This window comes from Leucopleurus acutus, assembly GCF_964270905.1.
Source record: "Leucopleurus acutus genome assembly, chromosome: 2".
Taxonomy (NCBI): Eukaryota; Metazoa; Chordata; class Mammalia; order Artiodactyla; family Delphinidae; genus Leucopleurus; species Leucopleurus acutus.
Genome location: NC_139143.1, coordinates 177695162 through 177715539, shown reverse-complemented (window position 1 = coordinate 177715539; position 20378 = coordinate 177695162). Strand labels below are relative to the sequence as shown.

The following is a 20378-nucleotide window of genomic DNA, read 5'->3' as shown; positions in this document are numbered from 1 at the left end:
CATAAAGTGGGGTAGTAAAGCAGCTGCCTCCTGGAGTTGTTCATCTATCTGTTCCTGCTGAGAATATTTCCAAGCGCTATGTGCCAGGTGAACAAAACAAAGTCCCAGCCCTCACGGAGCACCCAAGCTGGGTTGGGAGGACGGTACTAGAAATCAACATTTCAGGAGGGGCTTCCCTGGTGGCACAGTGGTTAAGAATCCGCCTGCCAATGCAGGGGACACGGGTTCGAGCACTGGTCTGGGAAGATTCCACATGCCACAGAGCAACAGCCAGTGCACCACAGCTACTGAGCCTGCGCTCTAGAGCCCGCGAGCCACAACTACTGAGCCCAAGTGCCACAACTACTGAAGCGCGCGCGCCTAGAGCCCGTGCTTCACAAGAGAAGGCACCGCAATGAGAAGTCTGCGCACCGCAAGGAAGAGTAGCCCCTGCTCACCGCAACAAGAGAAGAAAGCCCGCGCACAGAAACAAAGACCTGACGCAGCCAAAAAATAAATAAATAAAATAAATTTTAAAAAAACCCAAACATTTCAGGGGGCTTCAGTTACTTGGAGGAAAATACAGCAGGGTGAAGAAGATACGAGATGTGTGTGCGTGTGGGGTGGGGAAGGCGGTGCTATCAGTACAGGGCGGTCTCTCCGTACAGACGACATTAAGCGGAAAGTGCTGTTTTCAGGATTAAGTGGGGCCAAACCACATACGGGGTAATCGCCCAGGCGGTACGGAGCGCTCCACAGCGTGGGTATTTATTCCTGGGGAGCGCTGCCAGGGCTTTCAGCTGACAGTCCCCGGCCGGCCCGGGACGGAGAAAGTCCTCGGACCGACGGAGGGGCGAGCGAGGCAGGACGCTGGCGGAGGGGCGGTGGAAGTGACGGATGGGGATGGGATGGTGGAGGTGATGGATGATGACGGTGATGGGGAAGCGACAGAGGTGCTTCTCCCCATCCGAGAACCTCCCCCATCTCCGCGCCGGGGGACCGAGTCCCGCTCCCGCCGGTCAGCCAGTCCCAGCCCCCGCCCGGCTCCCCGGCGCTCACTCACCGCGGCAGCCGCGTCTCAAGCCCCGTCCTGCAGCTCGGCGCTGCGACCCCCGCGCAGCCCCGAGCGTCTCCACCGCCCACCCGGGAGCCCGCCCCGCCCCTGCCGCCTCCCTCCCAGCGCCCCCCCTCCCCGCGCGCCCCCCACGTGGCCGCGGGAACCAGCGCCCAGGTCACCTCGGCCGTCGCCCACCCAATCGGCGCCCGCGGGGCGGCTCCGCTCGGCCGCGCCGTCCAATCAGCGGCCGCGGGGGTCCCTGGCACCGCCCCCGCCGTCTCGCACCCGGGCGCTCCGCCTTAAAGGGAGGGAGGGGCAGCTCCCTCCCGCCGAGGGCGTCTTTTCCCGGGTGAGGGACCTGAGTGCCTCGGGCCTAGCCGAAGGTTCCCTCCTCCCGGAGAGTTTTTCCCCTCCCGCCCCCTAGCTAGCCCCTCTTCGTCCTGTTGGCGGCGGCTGCGGCAGCTACTCCTCCGACAAGCTTCCCTGACAACCAGTGACTCCTCCACCTCCTGAAGAGCCCTCGCCACTCCTGCCCGTCATCCTACTCCTCTTACCAGAGTGCGAGCAGCCTCGGCCCTTGAAGGGCTTCCATCCCCAGTGCGCAGGACAGCCTGGCCCGCAGGAGGCCTTCAGGGATTGTCTTGATGAGTGAATGAATGCGCGCAGGGCCCGGCCTCTGGGGAACTCGGCCAGTCTCTCCCTTCCTTCCTTCAGCCCCAGAGGGGTGGGGATGTGGCGCATCCCTTTCCTCGCCCTCTTCCCGCCGGCCGTTCTGGGCCTTTCTTGTAAGAGAGTTAACTGAGCCTGCCCAGCCCGCTCGAGAAATCTCCGCACAAACGTTATCACTTATCACTGCACGGGGCCGTGACCATGTCCTTCGGGTTACACGGAAATCCACTGAGATGGGGGAAAACTGGTGAGCAAATCCAGCCCAGGGTGTCAGCCACAGCTTGGAGATGGAGAGCGCTTTTGTTCCCAAAGGGCCCAGAACCTTGTAGGTGCCAAAAAATAAACAGCAAGCCCGATTCAGTCCGGCCTTTGGCGGGTATGACACCTGAATTCTGCAGAGGAAACACCAGCATTGCCACACGGCAGGAAAGCAGGGGCCCAGGGGCGGCACAGGCTGCACCCCCACAGGTGGGCACCCTGACAGAGGTAGGCGGGCACAGCAGAGGTCTGAGGGCCTCAGGGGAGTTGGGAAGGAGGCAGGTGTGAGCCATGCTGGCCTGCGGCGCATCGCTTTGTCTCCCCAGAGCACCTGGATGCCCTTCCAAGAGGCCGCAGTGAGGTGTAATGCCTCGAGGCTTGGTCCCAAATCTGGGCACTTCCTCTGACTAGGTGTGGGACGTTGGGCAAGCACCTTAATCCTCCAGCGCCTCATCTGGAAGCGTTACTAACACCTGAATCATAGGGACGTGAGGGTTCCCATGAGTTAGTGTGGGCAGAGTGCTTGGCACAGTGCCTGACCCACGGTAAGTGAAGTGCTCAGTGGATATTCGCTGCTGTTAGACTTGGCTGTTTTTCTTGAGTTTCTTTTATGCATTATTGAATGGCAAGTGTTCGTTGAGTTCGCACACCAGGTGCTCTGGAAAACCCTTCACCGAGGCCACGGGACAACCCTGAGTCCATTGATGAGAAGGATCGATTGATTTACAACTTGGTCCTGCTTTCCGAAAATCCCAATTTATGAAACTCAGGGTACACAAAGGATGAAGGGTTAATTCTTACTAGCTTTCCTAAAAAGCATGTAAATTTTAAATAGAGGACTTGCCAATTACTAGACCACAGTCCCCATTTTGAGACTCTTTGGAGAAAACAACACAAGCCACAACAGAATTAACTACTGGCTCTAATGAGTTCCTGAGGCACACAATTCATCCTGATGCCTATAATTTTAAAAATAGCAACAGGAATTTGTTTCAGGTCAAAATGAAAAAGGACCAAGGAATTAAATTCAGATGGTGAAACCATTAAAACCAGAGGGAGAATTTTGCCTTCTAAATCTTTCTCAGGAGAAAGGGACAGAAGGTGAAGATCTGAGTGGCAGGCACTGTGCTAGACCCCCGGGATACAGAAATTTACAACAGAACACCACAAAAACCAGAACTGGGAAGACACATGTGTGGAAAATGTACGTGACATTGACTCCTGACTTTGTGACCACCGAGGATCCTCTTCTTATTGGTCTTCACCAATACACTCACTCAGGAATATGATGTTTCAAAACCAAATGGATTTATACATTTGAAGTTCATTTCTTCATTTTTATTTGTGTACCAGAGTAAGGTAACCACCCGTCTGAGCTCAGGTTACCAAACTCAGTGGACCTAATTCCACCAAAAGCACAGAAACTCTGAGCTTCTACCATGCATGTAGCCTTAGTAAATGTACAATAGATGTACAAGCTCAGAGGTTTGCACCAAGGGAAACAAACTTGAGTGGGAGTCAGCCATCTCCTGGGTGAGCCAAGCTAGTTCCGCTCAGGCTGCAGCATGAAACAGCCACCACCGCATCATTATCTGCCCCCACATATCTCATCCTACATTCCTGACAGCTCTTGGGAGCCATCAGGTATAGAACCTCAACCACTGGATTAATGACTCACTTTTGCTGGAAGACCAGAGAAATCATCTCTATTAAGCAGGGGAAGGAATGACAAGGCAAGCTACGGTGGTAGGGTCGTGATCCCTGAACAAGTGAGGGCACATGGCCCTGTCATGGCATTTCCTGATGAGTCAGTGACAGTGACTAAACCATACATGTGTGATCTTGCTATCACAATCTTCCCTTTTCACTAGAAACCCCAGAATCTGGTACTGGAGTTGCCAGCTGATCAATGTTGAGTGGGAAGTAACATCACATCCTTTCCAAGCCCGTCTCCAACAAGAGGACTGAAACTGGAGCCAAGATGGTGAGCTTGGAACAGGCCTCAGCACAGCATCCCATACGCATCTGGCTTTTACAGCGCACGTTTCCATGTTTCCTCAGCAATACCTTCCCATGTTGGTAGCTACTTTCAACCTTGAGCACCATGGTTTCCTTCCCTCGGGTGTGTCCTAATGGCCATCCCTGCAACTTACCCCCCTCCCCTCAACGTCTTGCACACCCCCTCAAGTAAGTGACCTAGAACAGAATTTTTTTTTTTTTTTAAATTCTAAGATATGTTATGGGCTGAACTGTGTCCTTTCTCCCCAAATTAATATGTTGGAGTCCTAACACCTAGTACCTCAGAGCATGACTGTATTTAGAGATAGGGTCTGTAAAGAGGTAATTACATTAAAATGAGGTTATTAGGGTGGGCACTGATCCTATATGACTGGTATGCTTATAAGAAGAGGAAATTTGGACACAGACACACAGAAGGAAGATAAGGTGCCTGCAGGGAGAAGACAGCCAACCACAAGCCAAGGAGAGAGGCCGGGAGCAGATCCTTCCCTCCGCCCTCGGAAGGCGCTAACCCTACAGACACCTTTATCTTGGACTTCTAGACTCCAGAACTGAGAAAATCAATTGTTGTTCAAGCGCCCTGTCTGTGGTATTTTGTTACGGGCCAAGGAGACAAATACAGTGATTAAAATAAGATTCCTTTTCATTCATTCACAAAGCAGACCAGACCACAACATTCTACAGCCAGATCCTCTCTCTTTCCGGTGTTTTCTGGGTGGCAGGAAGTGTGGAGGTTACAGGATCAGAGAAATGTTACCTAATCTAGTTCGACTCTCGTTTCCAGTTGAGAACCAGAAGGTTCTGTGCTTGCCTGAAGTTTCAGTCTTAGTTCCAAAGGGGCACAGAATGCAGGCACCTCCACCCACACTCTCAGTCACGGTTAGGGCAGTGCTTTTGGAGAAGAGGGAACGGGCACTCCCTGGGGATCACCTGTAGAGCCTCAGTGCCGCCGCTGCTTTATTTCTAGGAAATCTCGTTTCATCTTAGTGACTATTGTGGACTTTGTACTTCCTTCTACTTCTTTTGATATTAACATAAAGCACTGCCCCCAATACTATGGAATAAAACGAATGCCCCAGAAATAGGTATTTAATCTTGTTGCTACCTGTACCCCATTTGAGAAGAAGGGGAACAAGGAATAGTTCTAGTACTTTTCCAACTTAAAAGTACAGGTTTAAAGAGGACCCCTCCCCAGAAACACTCGTTAGAGGCTTTGTTGTCAGACAGGAGTCTAGGGGTGCATTTCAGAAAGTGAAGAAAGGCAGGTAACATCAAATACTATCCAAAATAACGTCTATGTTGAAAACATAAGGTGGTAATAATATTTAATGGAGATTTTAAAAAGATTGCACATCGAGTAGCTGCAGTTTCTCTGCAGCCCCGCTCTTCATCCACAGCCAGCTAAGGCCCCACGTTTGGCCCAGGTGGCAGCCGATGGCTACCAAGGCCTCTGGTAACCCCAGCCTAGAAGGAACTCACTTTTCTCGTCCAGCTGGCTGCTCTTCTCTCCTGCTCCCTGGCATCTGTAACTCAAAGCTGTGTTTTTTTTCTTGCTCATCTTTTTTTATTTTATTTTTTGCGGTACGGGGGCCTCTCACTGCTGCGGCCTCTCCCGTCCCATTACGGAGCACAGGCTCCAGACGCGCAGGCTCAGCGGCCATGGCTCACGGGCCTACCCGCTCCGCGGCATGTGGGATCTTCCCGGACCGGGGCACGAACCCGTGTCCCCTGCATCGGCAGGCGGACTCTCAACCACTGTGCCACCAGGGAAGCCCCCTGCTCATATTTTAACAAGTAAGCTCCTAGTGGTTTAAAAATCTGCTAACTGGAAGAAAAAAATTCTGTTAGGGCTTCCCTGGTGGCGCAGTGGTTGAGAGTCCGCCTGCCGATGCAGGGGACACGGGTTCGTGCCCCGGTTCGGGAAGATCCCACATGCCGCGGAGCGGCTGGGCCCATCGGACACGGGTTCGTGCCCTGGTCCGGGAGGATCCCACATGCCGCGGAGCGGCTGGGCCCGCGAGCCACGGCCGCTGAGCCTGCGCGTCCGGAGCTTATTTTACAGATGAGGAAATCAAGGCTCAGGGAGATTGTCTTAGCCAAGGTCACATAGCTGGTAAGTGATACAGGCCCCAAAGACCACTGTGCAAGATCACAGCTAAAGATGTTATTAGTATGCTGGGCTGAGTCATATACTCTAACCAGAAGTCAATCCCAATTTGGAATTAGTGAAAATGTCTTATTCTACATACCAGCGAATTTAAGTTACAACGTAAGGATTTAGGTTTGACATGAGAAGAATTTCATCAGAGTAAAAGTTCTTAAACAGTAAAATGGATGAGCAAGGATGTTGTGCAACTCTGGGTTTTAGGAAAAAGAATTATCTGTTGGAATTGGGCGAACAAAGCAGACAGAGATGGTAGGAGAGACCGGATGACTAAGGTTTCTTTCAGAATCAAGGGCAAGGATTTCTATTATTCCAGTTCATGATTACTAAGCCGGTATTATATACAAAAAATTCAGTTGTCAGACAATCCCCGTTCTGGAATTTCTCTTGGTAGCCCTCATGGAATGCAAGTTTACAGTCTATAAAGGGTTAGAGCGCTGCTCAGTTAGCAACATAAAAGTTCTGATAGAAGCTGTGACCCCTGGAGGGAAAGTGCTCACAACTGTCAGCATCCTGTGAACTCAAAGAATCTGCCTGGAATAAGCAAATTGTGAGGAAACCAGAAAGTGTCCCATGGCTAGGATTTGAGAGTGATCAAGTGCCTGCATAGTGTCCTAAAAGACAAACAAACAAAAGACTACCTTAGGGCAGCCTAGCTAACATTTTCCAGTAATCCAAGATCTAATTTTAATAGTGCTTACCAAACTTCTTAAGACAAAAGTCACACTGACTCCTAATTAGCAAATTTAATAATTTAATCTCATTTCCAAATCCTCTGCACTCTTAAATCCTTTCTTTTCCATGAATAGAACACAGAGTCATTGTGCTGTAAGATAAAGGGAGAATTCAGAAGCCTGAAAAATTGTCACGGGGAGACAATGGAGCAGAGCAGCTAGAGATGGCTCTGCATTCAGAGTGCCTGGGTTTAATTCTGTCTTTGCCACTTACTGTGTCCTGAGGCAAGTTTCTCAGCCTCACTCTGTGCCTGAGTTTTCCCTTCTGTAAAATGGGAATAATAAACAATGACCATTTCATAGGGTTGCTAGGGTTAAACAAGGCTAATGTATGTACAGACCCTGTCACATAGAAAAAATTCATTTAGTGTTAGCTATTATTGTCACTATTATTATTTAAGTAATAAGTCAAACTAATAACTACGCTTTGTCAAACATATTCAAGGCCCCCTAGAGAAAGAACTTTCTCTAATAAGCAAAGATTTAACAGCAAATGGTGTAAATTCTACATTTACATACAATATCAAGAGTTGCAAATTGTGTGTGTGTGTGGGGGGGCTGAGCTGCGGGCATGTGGGATCTTAGTTCCCAGACCAGGGATCGAACCTGCACCCTTGAAGTGGAAGCGCAGAGTCTTAACGACTGGACCGCCATGGAAGTCCCACGAGTTGCAATTTTTGAGGAAAACAGCTTGGGAACATACCTTTAGAAACCTCCTTTGACATACCTGTTGTTGACAAAACAAATTAGAAGCAGTTAAAACTAAGCTAATGAATTTAAATAAAGGCAGAAAATTACTCCAACAGAAAAAAAAAAGCCTTCAAAGTTAAGAATCTTGTGGAAATTATAGAAAGAATACAGTAATAAAGATGGTAGAGGGGCTTCCCTGGTGGTGCAGTGGTTCAGAATCTGCCTGCCAATGCAGGGGACACGGGTTCGAGCCCTGGTCTGGGAAGATCCCACATGCCGCGGAGCAACTAGCCCCGTGAGCCACAACTACTGAGCCTGCGCGTCTGGAGCCTGTGCTCCGCAACAAGAGAGGCCGCGACAGTGAGAGGCCCGCGCACCGCGATGAGGAGTGGCCCCCACTTGCCGCAACTAGAGAAAGCCCACGCACAGAAACAAAGACCCAACACAGCCATAAATAAATAAAAAAATAAAAATAAAGAAAAAGATAGTAGAGATTAGTTTCTTAAAAAAGGAAAACTCAGCACAGCTGAGGGATGCCGTTTAGCATCTCCTGGCTTCCAAGCACGTGTTCATCAAGGAGTTTCTAAGCCTAGAGCTTCAACAGTTCTAGCTCTTCAGCTTCAGCTCTGCAGAACTGAGTGACCATCTGTTTTACCACAGAAATGCAAAGCAACTCTACACGCTGGAAAGTAATGTCAGTCAGAACCTCTGACTGAGGGAAACAGTTTAATAATGGTCTTTATCCAATTAAGAATAGACTTTCTCTTCATGGATAAGATTAGAACTTTTGCTTAACCCAAAGAACTGTGATTTATCAGGTTCCAAAGATGAGAAACTTCAACTATAATCCTAAATTTTTGGATTAAGGTTTTAGTTGGCTAAGTACAGCAGTTCACGTGTAAGGCTGGCTTAACCTCTTTCTCCTGACAGATCAGGATGGCAAGGGAATCTCGGCCTGAACAAGAATAACTTCTTAGGTTCTTTAAAGTAGGTATAAGGGGACTTCCCTGGTGGCACAGTGGTTAAGAATCTGCCTGCCAATGCAGGGGACAAGGGTTCGATCCCTGGTCCGGGAAGATCCCACATGCTGCGGAGCAACTAAGCCTGTACACCACAACTACTGAGCCTGTGCTCTAGAACCCGCGAGCCACAACTACTGAGCCCACATGCCACAACTACTGAAGCCCGTGCGCCTAGAGCCCATGCTCCGCAACGAGAAGCCACTGCAATGAGAAGCCCACACAACACAATGAAGAGTAGTAGCCCCTGCTCACCACAACTAGAGAAAGCCCGTGCACAGCAACAAAGACCCAAAGCAGCCAAAAATAAATAAATTTAAAAAAAAATTAAAAAATAAAGCAGGTGTAAGGATAGGTTAGCAAGCCTACCCTGGGGCTGACAAAATTTTATAAAAGAGCAACAATGGAAAAAACATCAGAGGTATTAGTATATTATCTAGCTCTTGTTTCCGAGTAATTTTCCTGTTAGTTACAGACAATAGACATGACTGGACCAGGTCTCCTTTAGTTGAATCTGCGTGGATGGTTAGGATAGATTTCGGTGTTGAATGCTTTTGTCACATTACTAAGGAAAGGACTCCACCCTTCCTGCAATGGTGTATCCCTTCTTTCTCATTTGAGCTTTAAGAAGCCAACAATCTCTCTCCCAGCACTTTGTGAGATTCATTTATCAAAGGCAGTTTGTAGGTGGTTTAAGGACATAAGAAACACTGTAGCTGAGCTCACTAAAAGCCACTAACAGAGAGTACTGAAGCCACTGATCCACACGAATAATTGCTGAGTTATCTTTTGTGTTTGCTGTTTTCCTTTCTGTAACATGGAAGTAAAAATTGTGTTCTGCTCCTTGAGAATGGCTGGAAGGGAAATAACCCAAACATCTTTTTGTCTCAACGTCAGGAAGGTGCATGTCTTTGACAAGCTGGGGATTTTCCCTGGAAGAGTGCAACGGCCCTCTTGTCTTTTCCCATGCTGAAAGCAAGGACAGTTTTGTCCTTACCTGAATTCTGTGAATTTAACAGAGTGTCAGGGTAGGAAGGGACCTTAAATGATCTAAGTGTCTCACTCTATGGTGGAGTACCTGATATACAACACAGCCACCAGGTGACTGTTCAGGCCTTCTTTTTAAAATAAAACAATATCATAAAACACAGAAACCAACCAAAATCCTGCCACTTTTGATTCCAGAAGAGTATTCTTAGCACAGGTTCCTAACAACTGTACTATTAAGAATTATTACCTGCTAAATAGCATAACAGAAAATTAGAATTACTTTTAGAATTAGGTCTCTAGGGTTTATCAATTCTTTTGCAGTGCTGTATTTTTCTAGTCCAAGGACATGTGTAGACATTAATCATGAAAAACTGGAATTTATGATCTTGAAAACAAGGACCTTAATAAAATACAAAATGATTTTTGAAAATCTCTTATGCATTAAATAATCAGGTTCAATGTAGTTAGAAACATTTACCATCCATATAAAAATTCAAAAAGCAAATAAACTGGAGCTTGTATTTGAACAGAAAATGGATGGTGGCTAATGCAAGGAGTGGAGTGGCAAGGACTCAAAGTAAGTGCAACACTTACGGCTACTTCAGAGGATAAGGAAAGGCTACTTCCAGGATACTGGAAACTTTTAAATATAAGCTACAGTTCAGCAGCTTTTAAAATTTCATGTTTATTCATATTTTTCAAAATATATGTACATAAAAAAAGGAAGATTTACAACAGGAAAGATTGCCTTACATGCAACACAAATTCCAATAAACTCATGATGGGATCATACATTGATTATGGATCTAATTCAAGCCAATCTTCTCAAGTCCAATTCCCAGCCACACTTCAGGCTGCAGATGGGATCCCAGGAGACAATGCAAATGGAATGAATTAAACAAACATCTTTCGCCTCTGGCAGCACTCAAGGGGCCAGAAGATGTACACCAAAAAGTTTAAGACAATTAAAATGTCAAGTGCCACAGGGAAGATAAATGATAACCAGAAATCAATATTTCTTAGAAAGCTAGTGCTATTTAACACAACTTCACAATACTAAAACAAATACAAATAAGAAAGGGTTAGGTAGTCGGGCTTCATTTGTTTTTTCTTTTCTCTTTTTAAGTAACTCAAAAAGGAAGCCACTTGCTTGTTATCAAAAGTGCTATGGAAAGAAAGGAGGGGAAAAAACCCACAGTTTATTTTAGCAAATTGTATGTTTTTCCACTTAACAATTCTACATTAGTAATGGTATAACTCTCCAATATTTCCTTATAAAAAAGGCAAAGAGGAAGTGACAACTTATGCTCCAAATATTAAAAAATATATTTAAACATTTGATCAAGAAGATTTTATATATTTTGATTTTTGGTAACACAGGTGACGCCAGAAATCACAAATTCAGTATGTTCCTATATTTCCCCTTCCGTCAAAAAACAAGTGGTGGAGAGATCTTGTGCTTGCTTTTGAGGGAATGCAATGCCCAGGGGTCAATGAAAAATACCTAGAAATTGATCAATGTGAAAAGGGGCCCAAAGGAGTCGTGCATCTTCAGAATTGAATGAGATCATAATGTTTTTGGCCTATTTCCAAAGCTAAGACATCTCTGTGTTTACAGTTGGAGAGAAGGGGCTAGTGGAGTGGTTTTATAAATAAGATTAGTTATTATAGCTATAACTGAAGTCTCCAGGCAGGAGGCGTTATGATTCAGTCAGTGCTATACTGCCTCCTTTTTACTTCCAGCACCTGACTAGCATCCCATTCTTGATGCTTTCTAACAAATATAAAAATCTTCGCAACCGTTTAGATAAAACTGGAAGAAGAAAAAAAAAAAAAAAAAAGCCAAAGCTGACCATAAAAAAAGAAAGAGGCTTGGGGTGGGGGGAGAAAAAAGGACAAGTATAGATTATACAGTTCAGGGAAGTCCAGAATTATCACAGAAATTAAAATGACTGGGAGGGAGGGTGCGGGGGGAGGGGCAGGCACCAAGAAGAGCACCTAAAGCTAACAAATGGCTAAACTGGTTTATTTATATTCCCTCCCCATAATGTTCATAGGGGAGGAAAAAAATGTAATTTTAAAAGCATCGAACTAAAACAAATGCACACTGACCTCAGAAAATAAGATTTTGAATTTCATCATGATACCCTTTTTTCCTATAAAATTTACTTTTTTGCTTTGAAAGATTTCTTCATGGTGGATTTGCCCTTGCCAGGCAATTTCACTTCCTTTCTCACACTGGCTGCAGGCTTCTTTGAAGAGCTACCACTAGGTTTTTTGATGACTGGGGGTGAGGGTCTGGCTTTCTTGGCAGGAGTTTTGGCCTTAGGAGGGGCTTTCTTGGGCAGGGGCCTAGCTTTCCCTCGCTGGGCAGCTGGGACTTTAGGTGCAGGCTTGGACCCTCTCTGCTTCATGGATGCAGCCTTCCCTGGCGACTTGGCTGGGGTTTTCTTCTGCAACCTGTGAGAACCAAAGAGCAAAGGCAATTACTTAGTACTTGAAAGATTCACTTCACCAGGATGACCAGATACTTTGCCAAAAAAGAAATAGCAAAGGTAGAAGTCACCTAGGTTAAGAAGAGGAATGTGGGTTATTACTTTTTACCTAAAGGCTTTACTAAAATTGTATAAAAACTCAACCAATTCCTGAAGTCTACACATAATTCCATGTTTTTCCTAGAAAAATATGGAATTCTTTTTCTTCAAATAACCAAACTATGGACACACACACACACACACACACACACACACACACACACACACACACACACACAGGTTTGACCGAAGAGTTATTACATATTCACAGTGTTTCACAAGTTTAGAGCCTCTAAATGCTCAAGAACAAGACAAATTCAAATGTTACACAAACAATCTGAGAAGGATCCTGAACTGTCAACACACTTTTCACAGCCTCTCCTAGTGCGGTCATTTTCAGCTCTAAGAAGGGTTTTCCACACGTCCCCCACCTTCTCTTAGGTGGTGGCTCTTCATCCTCAGAGTCCTCCTCTGATGACTCATCTTCATCTTCATCCTCATCTTTAGAATCATCTGGCTCTTTCTTTGGAAACAGAACTCCTGGGCTAGTAAGAAAAAAAAAAGTAAAGAGAAGTCCCATCACGACAAGGAAAAGAATGTGAACCTAGATATGCTCTTCCCTGAACATAACCCACTTCCTCCCACCCTCCCCAATTATGTCAAGTTAGGTTACAAATATCAGGTACAATTTAACCTATTTTGAACAAACATATGAAGTTATGACAAATCTATAAAAGTCCCAGACCATACCTCATTCCCTTCCTCCCTCCATTTAATAAAACTGATACTTCCATCATTTATTTAGTAAACAATTATTTAAGCTCCTGACATGTGTTTGGCACTGTTATCAGCCACTGAATATATAGCAGTGAATGGTCTATACAGCGGTGAACAGCCTACACAGCAGTATATATTTTCTGCCTTTATGATACTGGCAAAAGACCTCAAAAGTGTCATAAAGCCTGAATCTCTTCAAAGTTTTTGACAAACTCAGCAGGGATATTCTAAATTTTCTTTGTCCTTAATGGTAGAAAACTTGATCCCACTGATTAATAAGTCCTTAAATTATAACACTGTATGTGCATGATTTTAAGAATATTTAAACATTTGAAAAACTCAAGTAATACACATTCAAACAAGTAACACTTATGTTTATGCACAAAGAACAACGTAAGGAAGCTACACTACACTGCTGAAACAGGTTTCAGTGGTACATGTCATGGCACTTTATTAGAAACGAAAGTGTAAGAAGGTGAAAGCATGGGTACACAGAAAAATGCTTGGTCCATAGGAGGTGCTCAATACATTTTTTTTGGTTAAATGAATAAATATGTATAAGAGACAAGTTTTCAAATAAACAGCCTTGTCTCTATAGTATGAAGAGGCAGATTAGGATTCTTAGAAGTAGCCAGTGCTCTCCCTACTTGGTGCTGGACCATTAAAACATATATAATCCTCTAATAATCTTCCTGTCATTACCATGTACTTTATTCTTTATTAGAAGGAATGAACATCTAAATGACTGGCCAAGAATCTCAAAGAAAATTCAACGCTTGATTTCAGGAATACGCGCCTAACAGTAAGTTCCAGCAGGATAGCCCCAATCCCCCTATTCTTATATGAAAACCTTCAGCTCTAAAACAATACTGCCTTAAGTAGTCTTTATTTTCAAGTATATTCAGTTCAGTATAACAACAATAAGGACAAAATAACTTAAGCCAAACCTGTAATCTGGAGTCAGATTTTAAATTTGCCATGACCAATACTTCACATTATGGGCTAGGTGCTTACCTGGGGTAATAGGGAAAACAGAGCTGGAAGGTGCCACTGAATCCTTTACCAGAGATCTGTTCCATCCACCCATTCTTTTCGCATCTCTGTAGGGTTTTCTTCAGCAAATGCACTGAACAATAAATTCAGAAATGAAGAAAGTACTTATTTATTCAGATTTGATCATTCCCTCAACCACAATCAGTTATACATCAATTTATTGTCCTGACATGTGCTAAGTGAATCCCTTGTGGTCATAGGGATTTTTAACTAATTCACTAAATTATTATTAAGTGTCCATAAATTTGGAAAGAGTTAAATTATAATGGGAAGAGACTTTACAGACCATTGTGTCAAATTCCTCATTGCACAGAAAGTGGAATAGTAGCCAAGGGTGGCTAATGACTTGCCTTACAGTCATACATAAATGGTTAATAGCCAACTTAAAACTCAATCTCTCATTTCTATTCATTCGAACATCTACTGAGTGCCTGTAAGTACTGATAAGCATTTAGAAGGATATCTATAAAGAGAAAACCAATTTCTCAAGAATCAGCAAACAGTAACAAAACACTATCATGGCTCCCAAAGGCCTCACCAGTTCTCATCTTTCATATAAAAACACATAAAAATACACTTTATTGTGATTCAGTGTCCAAATAAATAGCTGCCACAATTATTAGTGACACTGAAAAGGTTAATAACCAAATTCATCTTCTCTTATAACACTTGGTCAAAAGAGAAAACCACAGAATAATCTACAGGGACAATATGCACAATTAAACACAGTATATATCTTAAGTAAAGAAAGAGAAAAAACAGCCATACAAGGGCTTCCCTGGTGCCGCAGTGGTTAAGAATCCACCTGCCAATCAATGCAGGGGACACAGGTTTGAGTCCTGGTCCAGGAAGATCCCACATGCCGTGGAGCAACTAAGCCCGTGCACCACACCACCACAACTACTAAGCCTGTGCTCTAGAGCCCGCGAGCCACAACTACTGAAGCTCGCACGCTTAGAGCCCATGCCCCGCAACGAGAGAAGTCACAGCAATGAGAAGCCCGCGCACCGCAACCAAGAGCAGCCGCTGCTCGCTGCAACTAGAGAAAGCCTGCGTGCAGCAACAAAGACCCAATGCAGCCAGAAATAAATAAATTTATTAAAAAAAAAGACTTCAAAGTTAGCTTTTCATCTAAAACAATATATTCTAGTTTTTATTTTCTGTTACTTAATTTTCATATTCCTCACCCTACATCATTGTGCCTACTCTCACAGTTCACTGAGAAAATATACACTCTCACTAATCTGTATGTGATAATGCGGCTAAGGCAAGGTTTCTAATCTCAAATCACCACCTGACAGGGTAAATATACTTTACTGAAAAAAAGTATTTTCTGTTTAGGGCTTAAGTCAATAAGAAATAACCTAAGTGGTAAGTATTTTAAAACAATGGCTTGGTTTCAGGGTGATATTAGATGTTCTGGTAAACATTCAGAAGTAGGTGAAAAGATACTATACTTGAGAGGTGTTTCGAACCTAGAAATTTGTCTCTATTATAATAAAAATAAATATCAGAAAAATACAGCAAAGTAAAATCAAATTCTGATCCTCAGCAGACACTAAATCAAGGATAAGTCTTGATTCTTTTCTGGTAAATAATAAAGTTTGTAAAGTTGTTCCCTCTTGGTTTTCAGTCAGTAGTTAGTGCTTTTTCTCATTAACAGCATGATCTCTAGGGATCCTTTCACAAGACAATCCCCTGGTTCCCCGTTAAATGTGCTCACCCCTGAGTCTTACTTTGATAGTTAGAATTGGTCCCTGGGTGGTTCTCCAGAACATACTTCTTCAGAGCAGTGGTGGAGCAGGTCTTCGGCTCATTCATGGCAGCAATTGCAGACAAGATGGCATATTCCATCAGGCTTCCACCAAGCAGGGGTTTCTCCCCTGATTTCTTCAGCTGTTTTCCAAGGAGGAAGAGAAAAGCATCAAGACAACACTCTCCCAAAGCAGGTCAAGACAAGACTCCTCTGCACCAGGTGGGTCGGAGTTCCTGCATTAGCACAGATATGTTTTACAATAAATTGTCAGGTTAGGGACTTTCTCTTCCCACTCTTCAGGTATTCAACCTAACTGAGGAGTCCCAACCCTCCTAGGGATATTTTCTCCTTCTATCCACCCCTCCATCCAACTGAAAATAGCAAAAGCCAACCTAACCCAAAGAGAGTGACAGCTCTACTCCAATAAGGAGGTTAACTTGTTATGACTCCAATAAATTAACACTTTTGAGAATACTTCCTTTTTTCTGAATCTGAAAAATGGAGTATTTATAAAAATAATAAATAGCCTTTTTAATCCTGTAAGGAAAATGGCAACGGAAAAGTCTGATAAATATTTAGGGTATCATACAAAAGAAAATTATATAACATACTTCAAGGACAAAAGTCTGGGGAACAAAGGTTAGCACCAATAAGCAAAAAGGTTAAAGGACAAACTGAGGTATGGTAGACAATAGTGAGTCTCAAAAGAAAGGTCCACAAACCCCCTGGGGTTCCTGAGATCCCTTCAGAGGACCTGCAAGGTTAAAACTATTTTCATAATACTACTAAGATATGATTTGCCTTTTTCACTGTGATGACATTTGCACTAATGGTGGAAAAACAATGATGGGTAAAACCGCTGCTACCTGTGGAGGCAAAGAAATGTACCAGTATTTACTGCATTCTTTACTGCTATACGCTTATGGTTAAAAGAAAAAAAAAAAAACAAAAAAACCCCAGTTTCACTTAGGAATGTCCTTGATATAAAAATGATTTTATTAAATCTCAACTCCAATGCATGTCTTTTTGATACTTTGATGGGCCAAAGTGAGAAGAATTTATAAAGCATGTCAGCTGCATCTGGAGGGATGGTGGTAGCCTCAAGGAAAAGCACCTAGTGATTGAGTTGTGAGCTGAATTTTTCATGGAATATCCTTTTTATTTGAAGGAACAATTAACAGATAAACTATGGTTAATCAGACTTGGGTATCTGGTAGTCATCTTCTTGAAAATGAATTAAGTGAGCCCGTCATATCAAGGAAAACAACTAAGAGTATTTGTTGCCAATGATAAGTTCAACTTTTCAAGAGAGAATTTAAATTGTGGAAAACTTGTATCTACCATCATGAGCACAATAATTTCCCAATACTTCAACGTTGTTCTGATGAGGTCAGTGGGTGATATTAATGAACATGATTTTTGTTACTGTTGGATGAAATGTGCCAATATTTTAAAAACTGCATAATTCAATGAACTACTATTCTTCAAATGACCAAGTTATAAAATTATGGTTAAAAGATACACTCAAAGTTCAAGACAGACCAAAGGATTTTAAGGTAACAGAGTACAACAAGTTCATTGATAAGGTTTCAGGTTCCACATGGCACCTTTAACATACTTTAATACCACAAAATCAATGAATGTAATATCATATTAACAGAATAAAGGACAAAAGCCATATGATCATCTCAAGAGTTTTAGAAAAGGCATTTGACAAATCCAACAGCCATTCATAATAAACTTCCAACAAACCAGTAACGGAAGAGAACTTTCTCAATCTGATAATAGGCATCTATGAAAAACCCACAGTTTTAACGGTGAAAGAATGAATGTTTTCCCTTTAAGATGGGTAAAAAGACGAAGACATCTACTCTCATCACTGCACTGGAGGTTCTATCCAGTGCAATCACGCATGGAGGGAAAAAAAAAAAAAAAAAAGACATCCAGATTGGAAAGGAAGAAGTAAAATGGTCTATTTGCAGATGACATTATCCTGTATGTAGAAAATCCTAGGGAATCCACCCCAAAATCCCAAGGAACCCACCAAAAAAACTCTAGAACTGGGCTTCCCTGGTGGCACAGTGGTTAAGAATCTGCCTGCTAATGCAGGGGACACGGGTTCGAGCCCTGGTCCAGGAGGATCCCACATGCCGCGGAGCAACTAAGCCCGTGCACAACTACTGAAGCCCGTGCGCCTAGAGCCCGTGCTCCACAACCAGAGAAGCCACCCCAATGAGAAGCCTGTGCACCACAAAGAGGAGTAGCCCCCGCTCACCATAACTAGAGAAAGTCCGCATGCAGCAATGAAGCCGCAAAGCAGTCAAAATAAAATAAAAGTTAAAAAAAAATTTATAGAAAAAAACACTCTAGAACTAGTAAATGAGTTCAGCAAGTCGCAGGATACAAGATCAAAAGACAAACCAACTGTATTTCTATAGGCTAGCAATGAGCAATCTGAAAATGAAAATTCCATTCACAATAGCATGGAAAAAGAGTAAAATATTTAGGAATAAATTTAACAAAAGAAATATAAGAACTGTACACTGAAAACTACAAAACACTGCTGAGAGAAGTTAAAGATCTAAATAAATGAAGAGACAGTGACTGTCCATGGATAGGAAAACTCAACATTGTAAAGACAGTGATTCTTCCCAAATGGATCTATAGGCTCAATGCAATCTCTACCAAAATCCTAGCTGGAGTTTTTGTGAAAATTGACAAGTGAATCCTAAAATTCACACGGAAATGCACAAGATCCAGAATAGTCAAAATACTTTTGAAAAAGAAAAAGTCGAGGACTTATATTTCCCAACTTCAAAACTTACTACAAAGCTACAGTCATCAAGACAGTGTGATCGTGGCATGAGGATTCACATACAGATCAATGGAACAGAACTGAATCCAGAAATAAACCCTTACACTCATGGTCAATTAAGTTTTGATAAAGGTACGAAGGCAATTCAGTGAGAAAGGGACAGTCTTTTCAATAAATGGTTTTGGGACAATTGGATGTCCACATGCAAAAACATGAATTTATAACCCCTACCTCACACCACAGACAAAACAACTCAAAACAAATCACAGACCTAAATGTAAGGCTAAAGCCATAAAACTCTTAAAAGAAATATAGGAGTAAATCTTCCTGATCTTAAGCTAGGCAATAATTTATTAGATATGTCACCAATAATACAAGCAATTAAAAAAAATGACAAACTGGACTTCATCAAAATTAAACACTTGTGCTTCAAAAGGCACCATTAAGAAAGTGAAAGCATGGGTTTAGGAGAAAATATTTGCAAATCGTATATCTGATAAGGAACTTGTATCTAGTTATATAACTCATAACTCAATAATAAAACAAATAGCTCAATTTTAAAAATAGACCAAGGATCTGAATAGACATTTACCGAAGAAGATAAATAAATGTCCATTAAGCACATGAAAAAATGGTCAACATCAGCAGTCTTAGGGGAATGCCAAACAAAACCATGAGACACCACTTTGTATTCACTAGTATGGCTATAATTTAAAAAAGACAATAAACGTGTTGGCAAAGATAAGGAGAAACTGGAACCCTTATACATACATTGTTGGTGGGAATGCAAAACGATGCAGCCACTTGGGCAGTTTCTTAAAACAAATTTACCATATAGTCCAGGCAGTCCACACTCCTACTTATATACCCGAGGGAAATAAAAATGTATATCCGCACAAAGAATTGGACATAAATGTTCATAGGCAACATTAACCATAATAGCTAAAAAGTGGAAATAACCCAACTTGTGAATGGATAAACGAAGTGTGTCAGATCCATACAGTGGAATACTATTTGGCAATAAAAGGAATGAAAGTACTGGTTCATGCTGCAACATGGATAAACCTAAAAAAACATTATGCTAAGTGAAAGACATCAGACACAAAAGACCACATAATGTATGATTTTACCTACATGAAATATGCAAAAAGGCAAATCTATACAGGGAAAAAATAGATCAACAGGTTGGATGGGGATGGGAACAGGGAGTGATGCAAACGGGCCCAAGAGATCTTTTTTGGGTGATGGAAATGCTCTAAAATTGGACGGTGGTGATGGTTATACAACACTGTAAATTTACTAAGAATCACTGAATTATACATTGTAACATAAAATGATTGTATCTTATGGTGTATAAATCATACTTCAATAAAGCTATTACAAAATACTTTCATTTGTTGAGTTTTGGTATATACTATTAAAGAATAGTATCAACCTCTACCTGAAAATTATCTTAAAATACTCCACATTTATCTAACTGTACTCCTGTGTGAGCTGGATTTTCTTCATAGATGTAACCCAGAATATATTAAAACAGATACCAGCTGTCTTCTATTAAGCTAGACAGTAAAGACTTTTGTAAAAATATAATAGATAGTAACCCTCTTCTCATTAAAATTTTTTTTATTTTGGGAAATACAGGGTTTTTTTGGTCGTGCCATGTGGCATATGCAGAATCTTAGTTCCCTGACCAGGGATCAAACCCGTATCCCCTGCATTGGGAGCACAGAGGCTTAACCACTGGACCTCCAGGGAAGTCCCATGGGAAATACAGTTTTCATAAAAAGTGTTATTTATGTTACATGCAATGGGTTTATTATTGTTTTAATGAATTAATATTTAAAATTTTCCTCAGTTGTAATTT

General features: G+C 42.7%; 1 protein-coding gene across 7 annotated transcripts in view; it reads right to left on the bottom strand.

Moving 5' to 3' along the window:
* Nucleotides 1-10265: 10265 nt before the first annotated feature.
* HP1BP3 (heterochromatin protein 1 binding protein 3) overlaps nucleotides 10266-20378 on the bottom strand; it is a 35274-nt gene continuing 25161 nt past the window's right edge. For 6 of the 7 annotated variants that reach the window (XM_082833704.1, XM_082833705.1, XM_082833707.1 and 3 more), the window contains 4 exons: nucleotides 15680-15839; nucleotides 13905-14016; nucleotides 12545-12658; nucleotides 10266-12039 (listed from right to left, as the gene is read on the bottom strand). In XM_082833704.1, coding sequence (XP_082689830.1) covers nucleotides 11745-12039; nucleotides 12545-12658; nucleotides 13905-14016; nucleotides 15680-15839 — 681 coding nt within the window. In that variant the 3' untranslated portion in view covers nucleotides 10266-11744. Of the gene's footprint in view, nucleotides 12040-12544; nucleotides 12659-13904; nucleotides 14017-15679; nucleotides 15933-20378 lie in introns of those variants that run through there. The other variant, XM_082833710.1, reaches the window with a different exon arrangement.